This window comes from Phlebotomus papatasi, chromosome 2, assembly GCF_024763615.1.
Source record: "Phlebotomus papatasi isolate M1 chromosome 2, Ppap_2.1, whole genome shotgun sequence".
Classification (NCBI taxonomy): domain Eukaryota; kingdom Metazoa; phylum Arthropoda; class Insecta; order Diptera; family Psychodidae; genus Phlebotomus; species Phlebotomus papatasi.
The window spans coordinates 22,762,242-22,776,232 of record NC_077223.1 but is presented as its reverse complement, the minus strand read 5'-3'; the positions used below and the strand labels follow the sequence as shown (position 1 = coordinate 22,776,232).

General features: G+C 31.4%; 1 protein-coding gene across 1 annotated transcript in view; it reads left to right on the top strand.

The window, feature by feature from the left end:
- Nucleotides 1-2,150: 2,150 nt before the first annotated feature.
- The window catches only part of LOC129803097 (long-chain fatty acid transport protein 4-like), a 36,065-nt gene continuing 24,224 nt past the window's right edge, over nt 2,151-13,991 (top strand). Inside the window, exon 1 of the mRNA XM_055849437.1 lies at nt 2,151-2,439. Within this exon, the coding sequence (XP_055705412.1) occupies nt 2,413-2,439 (27 nt within the window). The 5' untranslated portion in view covers nt 2,151-2,412. The remainder of the gene's footprint in view (nt 2,440-13,991) is intronic.

Genomic DNA, 13,991 nt, shown 5'->3' with positions numbered 1-13,991 from the left:
CTTACCAAATAATGGTTTTTGCTGACCATTTTTACTAAAATACTGCCCAATCGAATGCAGTCTTATCACCAAACATGAAGCCAGCATTTACCATTCATTACTAACTGGATATTCACCAGTAATTTAAATTTGAATTGACAGATTTGTGAATTATTGAGCATGACTCTCATATTTGAAACAAGAATTGTTCTAGGATTTGAAGTTGTAATTCTAAATATCCACAGTTTTATAGGGGACAACAGGGTAACCCACACTCTTAGAAAAAATTAGTTCGCACAAGCAGCAGTTATTAGAACCATTAGAACTATAAAATACAGTAAGTATAGACCCAACTACATATTTAGGTTGGGTAACTAAATGAAATAGTTGACTACAATTAGTTAAAGTATCCTTTTCATTTAGTTATCACAACTAAATCAAAATAGTAATGGGTACTATATCATATTAGTTGTGGTTGCTATCTAGCATTTATTGTGATGCCTATATCTTATTAGTTACGAAGATTAATTCGTAATAGTTGGCTTGTTTAGAATCATTAAAATTATTTTATGCTATTTATATCCATGTTCCATTTTCTTATACAAATTCATGTATAAGAGCATTAGCATTCAACGGAAGTTTTCAGGTAAAATGATGCACAATATTACTATGTTATGGACACTCTATAATTTATAAGCCAATTTTTTCAAAATCCATGATACAATCACAAGCGATAAATGGATTTCAGAAAATATTCACCTGAGATTCGCACTGATTACTCAAGGAAAATTTGGCATATAAAGTATAAAGTTCCCTTAAGATAGTGGGACTTGAAAGACGCGACATCCTTTCACATGCACCTCTTCCGTTAGACTGAAGCACGGTGGTTGCTTGAAGTTCGAAAAGCTTTAACGAATTAGTAACAAAGACAACTCTTTACTATTGAAAAAGTTGTCAGAACTTTATGAAAATATAGGCCCATCTATTTACATTGGTTGTGAGAACTAAAAGGAATTAGTGACCAATATATTAAGTTGGGATATCGATTTCATTTAATTAACACAAGTAAATATTGCCTTATGTTCTCACTACTAATAAATTTATTATGAGTATAATGTTTTAAGATTATAAGAACTATTTAAAATAGATTTCATAATAATCGCCCGAACAACTAATTTTCATTAGTAATCATGTGTTAACTTTTCTAAGAGTGAGTGTCACTGAGTATAAAATAAGATAATACGGTAATTAAGAATTTACGTAAGAATTGTAATGAAAATGCGTAAATTAACGAAATACGGTGAGGCTTTGACGGTGACGATGAGTATTTTATAGCGAATGTGATTCTGTCCTTAAGGTCGACAGAATTCAGCTGAAAATACATATGTTTTCAGCTGAATTGAAATCGGTTATTTATAATTTAAATTTGAAATGACAGATCTGACAGTTATAATTTCAACGGACATTATGTATGTAATTTGGCATTACATTTTGTAATATTTTCTTACAGTGTATCAAAATGAAAATGAAAATTACTTCAAACCACATAGACAGTAAATAGTAATAATAATTTTTGAAGTATTTTGAAATTTAATAGAATTTGCACAAGAGATTTTGTGACTCTTGTATGATTTTCTTGCAAACTACGCCATTCTCTCTCTCTGTGTTGTTATGAGAAAATAAATTCAAATTGCAAACACAATTTTATACATAGGCATTAAGTAAATATACTTAAAATAATCCAAAGACTTAGCTTGAACAATTTCATCGGTGATTCAATATGAATCTCTTCTGCCGTTAATTGAGCATAAATTTCCCACGGTTTTATCTCACAGCCACTTCGTTAGTTCTTCCCTTAGTTCAATAGTGAAAAAAAATGAAGTGGATCGCACGGTAGCACAAAAATGGGGATAATGAGCATGTAATTGAAACATTTCTCTCTATACGGATTTTTTTTGTTCGAAGCATCTGTAAAATACTCATTGTTGGTCTCATTTGATGGCTTATAAGAAAAGAGATCGAGGAAAAAAGTCCACTTGAAGCGAGACAGAAGGGGCTGCGATATTCAAGAAGTGGAATTTGTATTAAAGATTTTTTAATATCTTCGGGCGGGCTTTCCCGCCACAAACCACCGCGCGAGCGCGATCGATTCACGCTTTGAAGTTCATGATAGTCAGTTCCAGCGCAGCCCAAGTCTAGGAAAGACGTTCGATGGAACACTTCTGTTCCAGTGTTTACTAAAAGCGGCACAGCCGACCTCAGGGAATTTTCTGCAATCATCGAAAATACTCCCCATTGTCCAGTGTGCGACCAAAAATAAAGTGATAAATCTTCTTGGAATTTTTCTTTTGAGAAGAAACAATTATTCAAATAATTGCAGAGTTTGCAAGTGATGAAGTGCTGTGAAGTGTAAGAGAGTGATTAAAAGGAAATATGAATAATAACAATAATCAACTCAAGGTACAGATTTTTATAAATGTTTATTGATATATTTATATACGGGTCTCCCCCTGTGAATTTCTCATGGAATTTTCAATAAACTTTCCAGGCGGATTTAAATTATAAATAACGCGTCAATTCTTGTCTTTAGGGCGATCTTCGCTGCGTAGCAATTAAGTTAAAAGTGTCAGTGAAATTTTTAATTATAACTTCCAAAAATTTTATGAAGGTCGTCATTTTGAAGATCGTGTAAAGATCTATAATTTATTTTAAATACAATTTTTATGTATAGTGAGAATTAAACTTGTTTAAATTTCTAAAACTGCAATATATAATTTTATAAATCAACATAGAAATTTTCTCCCACTCAAAAAAGAGACAAATACCTCATACTATTTATTTCAAACCGAAACTAATATTCTTACCAAAAAGCTTATGAAAATATTGTTTTGGATTATGTAGGATTTGATAACATTTTAGGAAATAAGTTTTTATCAAACCATATGATTTAATGTTGCATATAATCTTTAATTATATCATTTAAAGGATGATAAGAATTCTTGCAATCCAATTAGGGGAAAGCGCGGTACCTTCGGACGACTCAAGCTACGGACAATTTAATTTTTCTGAAAATTTGAGGCTTTGGACTAGCTATTAAAATATAATATCACTTAATATAATATCAATTCATTTATAACAAATTGAAAAAAAAATATTTGTGCGAAGCATAAATCATCTGAAGGTAGCGCACTTTCCCCTAATGCTTTCTGTTTTCTTAGAATCAAATTTATAGCTTTACAAATTTTTTCATCGCTTTAGAATCCAAAGAAAAGTATCGATGAAAATTAAAAGGTTTAACTTTGCGAGATTAGAGGTCACATATTATACTCCAGTGATACTAATGTAAAATTTATGTTGCTAGAGTTGCGTACATTGGAAGTAATTGAAAATAAGTTAAAGTTACATTTTGTCTTAAAATATAAATAATACCAAAAGGGTAACAAGGACATTTTTCTAAGCCAGTGAAGCGTTCTATGAATTTTATTGATGTGAAAACTCCAATCCTTCAATGATTTATTTCAATCTCTCTGAAATTGTGGCTTTCACACTTTGTACATTTGTCTGACCAGAGTCTTTTTTCTCTTGAATTTTCTATGCTTCTGAAATATTACCATAAAATAATTTATTAGAAGTAGGTTTATTTCAATCCAACTTAAAGCGTTAGAGCAGGGAGCAGATGATACATCAGGAAATAGCGTACAGATATTGAAGATTTTGCATGTAATTTGTGAAAGTTCCAAGAAGGCATAATAAGAAAAAAGTATACACATTAGTGCCACTAATGGCATATCTCTCTCTATAGATAAAAAGCTATATATTCTTAAGAAAAGTGCATAATAGCACTAAAAAAAAGCCAGGCACTCAAGCTTCTCACATACATCTGGCTTCGAACATTTCATTCTCATTTTACTTTAATAAAACTGACCTATGACAATATATTTTAATAGCTAATCTTATATCACACATTTCTTTTAAAAAAAAGTGGGTCAGGTTCATTGAAGAAAGTTGGAAGGAAAAAACCTGAAGTGTTCGAAGCCAGAGTGTATGCGAAGCCTGAAAGCCTTCTCCTTGTAAAGAAAAGAAATTATAATGCAATTAGATAATCAAAATACAAACTTATTTTAAGATATAGTCACATTTCTTTCCTAATGAATTGTTCTTATTTTTAAATTAATTGAGATTCTTAACAATTCCACTTATTTTTAAATGCTCAAGGGCCATCATCAGTCAACTTTTCATCAAAAGAGATGGCAAAGCGTCCCAGCTTTGCGGAGTGCTCGAAGTCACGGGAAAAAGCTCCGTGTATTAATTTTTCCCATGCTTTGTGGGTACATAGGGGAAAGTACTCTCCCTTCGAACGTTCATGCCTTCGAATAATGTGAATTTTCTTTTAGTTATCCTAAGAAACTTACACATTTCTATTAAATATTAGTTGGCTTATCATCAATTGTTGATTAATTCCGTGATAATTTAATGTAAATCTATTACGAAAAACAAAAGAAATTCACATTATTCGAAGGTATGAATGTTCGAAGGGAGAGCACTTTCCCCTACCGATTAAAATGATTGATAAATTTAAAAAGTCATTCCGAAATAAGAAATTTCTTAAGAAAAGTAGGTTTTAGAATATTTTAGTATGAGGAGTAACAAGCTTTCGAACAAATAAAACAGTAAATTCGAGAAAAGTATATCATTTACGAGTACTTATATCCACTCATACCGACAGTGACCGATGCAGTCAATTAGAAATTTCCAGATCTTTCAAAAAAAATCAAATTTACGTAAATCGGTTGGAAAATAAGCTCTCCATAGTGGTTAAGCTCCGATCTTCGAAAATTCTATATCGAAATGGTTTTCGAACATATCGCTCCTTGAAAATTACAAGGGGTCAACTCACTTTTTTGCGATTTTGAGATTCTAATGCACTTAGAAAAACAATTTAATAAATTTTCAGATGATATATAAGTCATTAAATTTCGTTATTAGAAAAGTTTTTCAAAATTTTAATCTTTTTGATTACTTGCATAATTTTGTTTGATGTAAAGGGGCACAAAATATATTCATCGTTCAAATTTTTGTGAAACAGGGGAGTAACTCAAGCAAGTTGATCCCTTTTCATTCTAATTTCAACAAAATTTGCACATAATTTAGAACGACAAGGAGCTAACTCATTAAAAAACATATTTTAAAAGGTAAAAATATAAAAGTTTCGATGTTTATATTAGTGTTCATACAAATAGAAAAGAAATAAGTTGTTTTTGTTTAGTTATTAAATTGAGATATTTATTAACACAAAGTTGAATCTTTCATGCTGTCTCCTGAAAAATGGCCAAAAATTAGTTGGTCCCTTGTAATTTCCAAGGAGAGATATATGTTCCAGGACCAAATATGCGCCTTGACTACCTCTAAAACATTTTCGAAATTGAAAGAATTCGTAGACGTTTTCGAAATAACCAAAAACATGGTTTTAATGGGTAGGAGGAGGATGGTTGGAAAATGGAAAAAAGACTGTCATAGATATTAACTCAAGAGCCTGGCAAGTTGTCCTTTTTATATGGAGCTATTTGAAGCCAATTCTTAAATTGATCTCGGACTGAGTTCACAGTGCTCCGAGGAAAAAAAATATTTAAACAAAAATTTAGTATATTTATCCCTCCATTAAGATTAAGATTAAGATTATATAATTACGGGACTTTGATACCTAAGCTTTAATAGCCCTCTGTATCTCCCGCGCTCCTTCTTTGATCAAAACCACTCACGGAAAGGTATATTATAATACGGAAAACTTCTCACTTTTTAAATATTTAGCATAACGGCAGCGAGCGCAAAAAAATTCCCATATAAATTTAAATCGAAGTATGAGAAAATGACTTCAAATTTCAGGCAACTTGCCAAGGGGTTGTATTGACTTATGTGGGGGTCATCGAAAACGGAAAGTCGATATCTCTTACCGTTTGACCTCTAGACGTGTCACAAGTTGGAAAAAGTGAATTATATAACTGCTCTCTCTCTCTTTAAGTTCGAACAGTAAACGAACAAAGGAGTAAATTTCAGTCTCGCTCAATTTTATTTCAAAATTTATTTCTTAAACAAATCTTAACAATATATTTGAAATAATTACATCTAGGAAGTTCCTTTTGGGCATTAGCTATCTGAAAATATACATCTCAATTCCCATTAAATGCGTATCCCAAAAATATATTTTCTAAAGTAGGTTATTTCTGAACAACCACACCTTCTTTCACACTTCTTTGAGCGTTTTTAATTTCATTAGATTCTCAATTTGAATTTACCATCAGATTGAAATAAAAATCATTTTCTAAAATTATTTTAAATTTCATGAACCCGAACATACCGCATACTCCCACAAGCTCATTTCATATATAGTCAAAAGTAATTTGAATACTAAACAGTTTTACTAACACAAAATTTTATCATTCGAAAGTATTTGAAATTTTTCTTCCAAACATTTCTGCAAGAAATTTGCAATTTTTACAGAAATAAAAATAGAATATCATCTCATTTCAAGTACGAAAAATGTCATTTTTTTCATAGAAATAACATTAGATGCAGTTTAAGTTAAATAAAAGGCTGTAAAACACAAAAGTGAGCAATATAATTGCGGGAATTGCTAGCGTGATCATTGTTTGAAAGCGCATATGGCATAAATATGATTGAATATGCCAAAGAGGTTTAATTATCATTTACCTCATTGGGAATCACGTTAGGGTAAAAAAGTTCACACAATTCATTAGAATGTACCTCTTTCTTTTGGTGATTTGTTGGCAAATATAAATTTGAAAAAAAAAGAAGAAAAACCGCCAATGGTTTGTGAAGAAAAAAGAATAGTTGAGAGATGACTGAATTCAAATATTTGTTCCGTTGTATTTCATTGTATCTCATTTTTCGTGCAGAAATTACCTAATTTGTGTACCTTCGGCTAATTAACACGTGTATTTAAGCAGAGGATGTAAGGAATAAATTTTGGAAATGTCATTACAAGAGGTTCAACAATAGAGCATGAATGTCTCATAGATCATCTTAACATCGACTGGGAGTACAATTAACAACTAATGGTCAATATTTACTGGACAAAGTTATTTGAACGTGTGCCAGTGGGATTGAAAATGAATTGTTAATGTACTTTTTTTTTGGTTTAGTTTGACAGAACAAATATTTGTTTTTGTGTGTTATCGACTGAAAAGATCATTTGCATTTCACGCAGATGATCAATGTTTTTTTATCTTGAATTCTAAACCTTTAACCTCAGCACTTTGACCAAGAGTGGCGTACTTGAAAAGATTAAAAGTACGCAAAATGATTGATTTGGAATAAATTTTTGGCGAGATATTAACACACCTAAGAGCAACTTATCTGCATTCACATAATCCTAAAGATTATTAGGAAAAGCGAATGATAAAAATTCTGACAAAAATTCCACAAATATCTCCATAGATATATATTTGTTATGGAACAGTTTAATCCATAGAGTATTTTATGGATTTTTTTTTCGGTGGAGCACAAAGAGTTGTACGTTTCTGCTTTTTTCACTCCAACATGAACTATCTCTACGGTAAACAAAGCACTAAAATGAAGGTTTAAGACCCCGAGAATAATACCGTCTTCACCAAAAAAAATCTTAAAGAGAATTGAGAATTGTGGGCTTGACTTCATTGACTTCATTGCAACTTATGAAATAAGTTTTTTTATAGCAAATTTTGTGCTTTGTTTAATTTCCCGGCTCATATCCAAATATTAGCACAAAATTTGTCTTAAAAAAAAACATTATAGCTAGAATTTTTATTAAAATATGTACACATTAATAATTCATCATGATCAAGTTCAATATGTTAATCCCAAAGAAATTTTTATATCCGGCAATGTTGCCCAAAATGACTCTGGAAAATGCCCGACTTTTCCTGTCTATATATCTGTGTTATTAAAACGTTATATAAATTATAAATAACAGACAATTTCTAATATACAAGCGCATAAATTCCTCAACTTGACCTCTAAAACTTATCAACTTATGTCGCAATGAATTAAGTTTATTAGGCAATTTTGCACCGTTTATGATCATGTTTTTGCTCACATGCTATTGAGCTTATTCTTTTATAACTGCATTTGGTGAAGGTGATAGTTTGTATATAGCAATACATAATTTTATTTATTCAAAACCGAAGAGTTATGGCGCGAAAGTATTCATCACTAAATTAAAAGCATGTTTAAACTTGAATGTTCGATATAATTTATTAGGTGATCTTTAAAGGACGCAATGTATAAGCCCAAGACATTTTTTATTGGCTCTTAACAAAATAATATAGATGAAATTTATGTTAAAATCACGATCTGATCACGAAGGCAAAAGCTATACCATCAGTTCATATGCTAATAGCCGGCTTTGGAAGGTGGGAGTTGGAACTAGTTTTAGCATGTAGACGAGACACAAGTCGCGTAATCTCTTATATATAATATCATCATCGGAAGTTGCTGTGTCGATCAGCTATTTAAATGGAAAGTCATGCCCGACATCGATCATCGACACTGTGAGATGCACCATTTTAATTATTCAAGAACTCTATGACGAGTTCTGTCTGAATGTGGGGTGTACGTGACGCGTAACTGGCATAGAAATTACTTCCAATAGAGAGAATTATTAAAACTAGACGTATGAGCCGATTAAAATCAGCCGGCCGACGCTATAGTGCGGTTAGTGAATGTTTGAAAACCTGGATATGTTTCAAATTAAAATGAAATGTAAAACATATCGTAAAACCGAAACATACAACCAGAGAAGGGATATTTCCATCGTTTGCTTCTGAAGGTTACAATCAAAGCTAAGACGGCGATGGACGCATGCGGGTGCGAAAGCTAAAAAGTGTAATAGAAAATAATTTCAATTGAAATTCAATCAAAAAACATTTATGTAATTTTGGTACTGGGTAAGCAGGATGTGATCGATATAAAGTTTTAGCTACAGGGGGTCCCAAAATTATGATTATTTTCGAGACAGAGAAAAACCGCGCGAAATGGCTTTATTCATACAGAAAATTTGCATAGGGTGAATGCTGGAAAGCGAGACACTTAAGAAAAAATTCAATTTCAATTTCAATTTAAACTAAATAAATAATTATTTTTTACCATTTTTTGTATCATGGGATTCTTTGACAAATATTTTAACAGAATCGTAACAGTTGTTATTAAATACTGTAACCGAATAATCCGAAAATTCACGGAAATTAAAAAAAATAACACATTTTGAAAAGATGGACAAAATTTTGGAAAATTGGACAAAAACTTTTGGAAAGTTGGACATAATGATATTAATGACAAAATATCATACAAAATATGTAGAAAATCAAATGTTGAGGATTTTCTCTGTATACTTGCACATTTGATGGTTATGCTAATCCATCCTTTATGTCCGGGTAACAGTTGAGGAACGCTAACTACCAAGAACTTCCTGGACGTCCAACCAACCAAAAAGATGTTCTGTAGATTTCACAGACGCCTCGTTGTTTATTCTATACGCGATAGAATAAACAAGGAAACCCCACTAATTTGTGCGTTTGCTCTAGAAATTTTTATTTTTATAATTTGATATTGGTCGTACTCTACAGAGAAAGCCCTCAATTTTTAACGCTTGTTGAAAAATATTATTTCTACATTTTTCCATCCAACCATCAAATCGCATCTGAACCTATAGGTCAAACAATTGGAGATTGCAATTTGTGGTTTTCAAAAACCCCCCTTCCACCCTAATGACTTTTACACAATTTATGTCAATATTTAGAATATTGAAGAAATTTTGACATTTTTTTTTCTACAAAAGCATAAGAAATTAGCTTCAATATTCCAAATAAAATTTTTAAAAACTTTATAGGGGCCATAAATCGATCGTCATAGGGAGATTCTTCGAACATGAATCGTTCTTGTTTTCGAATAAGTCATAGAAGGTGTCTAGGCGCTTCCTAGCGAGCATAGTTATCTGAAAAAAGCAGAGTTTTCAGCATATTTTTGCTGAATCGATCACCAAAAATATTCTGCTGGCCGGTCAGCAGTTCTCGAAGAAAAAGTTCTAATCAAATATATGGAAATGACACTGCCTCGCGAGTGTCGTTTTAAGGTTAGCAGAATTCAGCTGAAAAGCCTAATTCAAAGGGACTTTGAATTTTGATTTGAATTATTCCTAATAACGGTATTCAAAGTCTATCCGCTAATTTATTTTTTATTCTATATCCAATCGTATTTCTTCAACAAGACTTTATGCAATTTTTGATCAATAAATTGGTTTAAGTCGTCTGTAAATCGGTAGACATTACAAATTACAAAACAAAAAAGGCTAGTTTAAGTTCGAGATCATAACTCTTTTTTTTTCTATAAACTGATCTGCTAAACAACTTTATTAAAATAAGCCGATGGGTTTCAGACCTACAAAATAGGTACTCTGAGAAAAAGAAGAGGCTGCGATTAACTTTTTTTCGTCATAAATTTAACACTTTTTGGGTGTAAAAATATATTAAAATTTTTTAAAGTTAATTTTACACCTTTTAAGGGTAAAATCAACATGAAAGAAGGGTAACTTTAACCCGTAATACACCTAAAAAGGGTAATACTTACACCGATTTCGGATCAATCCTGCAGGGTAAAATTAGTATTTTCGAAATATTATTTTAACTTTTTCGGATTTCTCTCAGTGTAAGGTGAAAAAACAACTTTATTAACCTTATATTTTGATTGATTCTTCAGAATATATCCAGAATTTTGTTCCTTGCGTAAAATATCGAATTAGATCGGGGAAATAACTATAGACGGGAAGTTCTTATAGCCCTTGGAGTTGGTGGAACATGAAATTCGAACATTAAGATCAATGATTTAATTAAAAGAACACAAAAATCCTTGAAACGTTATGAAAAATTATTTTAGGCTATTTTTATTCCACAAAAGCACATTTATTGTGAACTATAAAGTGATGGAAGAACTTTATGAATAGTAGTTTAACATTGGCATTTTTCTTCAGTATCGTATCATAAATCATAATAGTTTATGTGTAGGTAATCCATTATAATGTAGTCTTCCAAAATATTATAGATATACCCAATTTGGCACGAGAAGATATCTTCTTCGAAAAATCTTGGAAAATTTAAACTGCTGATAATGCAATTTCTGCCTCTCAAAGAACTTCGGTTAACACATCTAAACACAATTAAAATTTCACCAAAATGCAAATAATTTCATTTTTATATCTTAAAGTGAACTTGAGCATCTTAATGAGCAATTTTGCAAAAGAATATGCTTGAGAATTGAATAGTAAAGAGGAACTTTCTCAAAAAAATAGGCATATTATCATAAAATATGTCACACATTGTTGTTTTGTTGGACAATCTCAAGATTGCACATTAAAAAGCTATAAAAGATCTTTTGTCTTATTGCTAAGCAATTGCTTTTTGCTACAGCATTTTCCCTTCATATACAATCCATCATAATTTCAAACTTTCACTATTTGATTGCTCTATCTGTGTCAGTCCAATATAAAAGTGCGGATGGTGCACAAAAAGACTTTTTTTATTGAGACAATAGAGCAACAATTTCGCTTGGTTTTTTTCTCTGCATATGATCTTTATTTCTTACGATGGTTATGAGTGGGGAAATTTTTTAATATATATTTTTTTTGTGTATAAGCTTACTCAGCAATTACTTAGTAGATGCTTGAGGTGATTGAAAAATGTCCGTGACGCTGCACTATTCAATTAATCATCGAACGTCTACATCAAGTGGAGACGCCGGGTGATCCTCAAAACTCCAAGAAAAACTAATACTAAGCATATTCAAATGATGAATGCAATCTTTGCAAGATCGTCTATACAAAATGAAACTTATTTAGGTATCATAAATTTTTAAAAACTCATAAGCTCAAACATTTCCGTGATTAACAGCCAACGATGGGAAGCAGTTTTTTAAAAAAAAAAGCTACACCGATATTACCAATGATTAAAATTAATCACAGAAGTTACCTTCTAAGTACCGCTCAAGGTGAGGTCTTTTCTGTACATAGCTATTTTTTTTAAGCAAAAGTGAGAGAACAGACGCCGTGCCGTCACAAATGGCTAATTTAGCATGAAGATTCTTGCGTTACACTAAATAAAAACATATATTTTCGGCATGTAATTTCAAACACAATTGCCAATAAATTATAGTGATAATCTCGCACTTGCACAATTGAGTTGCAAGAAAAAGCACCAAGGTGCAAATTTGTAGTACTTTCTAGAGTTATTTGTAAATCTTAATTGTCATTTTGTTGAACATAGTAAATAAGTTTTCTTCATCTAAAAATCACACTGTAAAGATACATATTTAGAAATGAAAAAACATGATTTAAAACTTAGTCACGCTCAATAAATTTTATCGGTGGCTATATTATGGAAAATTTGCAAGTATGTGATAATTTGCACTTAATAAGCAATTACCTGAACATACATGTTGTTAGCTAAAAGTTTGATGACATATCTTAAACAACAATTGTGAGTAGTGCGATAAATAGAAATATTTAGATTCTAAGAAAAATTCTTACTAATGGATAAAAAGGTTAGATTTACCTGATTATTAATTAAAGGAATAAATCAATCAAAAAGTATACAACAAAAAATCTGTATTGAAAATATAAGCAAAACACCTGTAATTTGAACACAACTTGTATATCAACCACTCATTATGTTACTTTAACTCTTTAAAGCCATGTTGAATAATATTTTACGTATTTTACACATAAACATTAATTTTGTACTTCTCTACATTCCTGATAATTTATTACTTTTTTCTTCATAAACATATGCTTGCAGCTAGATTGATTTATTACACTGAGAAAAAAACGGAGATGCGATTCACCTTTTTCCCTCACAACTTTAATGCTTTTTAGGTGTAAAAATATATCAACATTTTTTAATGTTAATTTTACACCTTTTTAAGAGTAAAATTAACATGAAAAACGGTAATTTTAACCCCTAATACACCTGAAAAGGGTAAAATTTACACCGATTTTGGATCGATACTGCAGGGTAAAATTAGCATTTCGGGAATGTTATTTTAACTTTTTCGGATTTCTCTCAGTGTACTAATTCAATGAAAATACCAAGACAATTTCTGGGTCTTTTATGGAAACCAAAATCACTTTGATGAGTTCGCAAAGCATAGAGGCTATTTACACCGCCGCATTAGATTGGATTTGAATTGTTCTAAAATCGGATTTCGGATCATTGAGTCTCAATCTAAGGCCGCACTGTAAACGGTTTCACTGAAGTCATTTAGACTGTCGCGTTAGATTCAAACTGAATTGTCCGAAAATCCGATTTTGGGACAATTCAATCTCAATCCAATGCGACGATGTAAATGGCATCATAGAATTAGTAAACCAATAATATGTGCAAAATAGTTTATAATACATATATTTTCCCGCGAAATTCGGGGGATGCCGACTATTGCAACACCAAATTTGCTTCAGCTTTTTGCTTAGCTCATGTCTGGCCCAATCCGCAAAAGATTACTCTGACTCAAAAATGACTGATTTTTGGTGTACAAGAAATGGTCAAAACAATTACTCCTAATTGGAATCTTAAAAAATAGTCGTATTCGCGTCGTATTTTGGTCACAGCATTACTCAAGATTGAATTAGTAATATTATCGTTGTTTTACGGTTCTAAAATTTACTCTACCATGCAGTAACAAAAGCGACTTCAATTGACGGTATTTTTCCGTACAAAAAATGACGCACTAAAAACAATGCATTTGGCGTCCTTCTCTACCGCATAGGTACGAAATCGACGTATGCACTTTGAATAAAGACTTCCAGTGCACTTCACAACTTTGTATTGTACTAACATCGGAGACACTATTTTCTCAACAATTCTTCACATTTTCGATCGTTTTCTACCACGTTCTTTGTAAATTTCTCTAATTTTCCCTAATTCACTATTCACATTTACAAAGATTTTTGCCGTTCGACTATTGCTGAATGA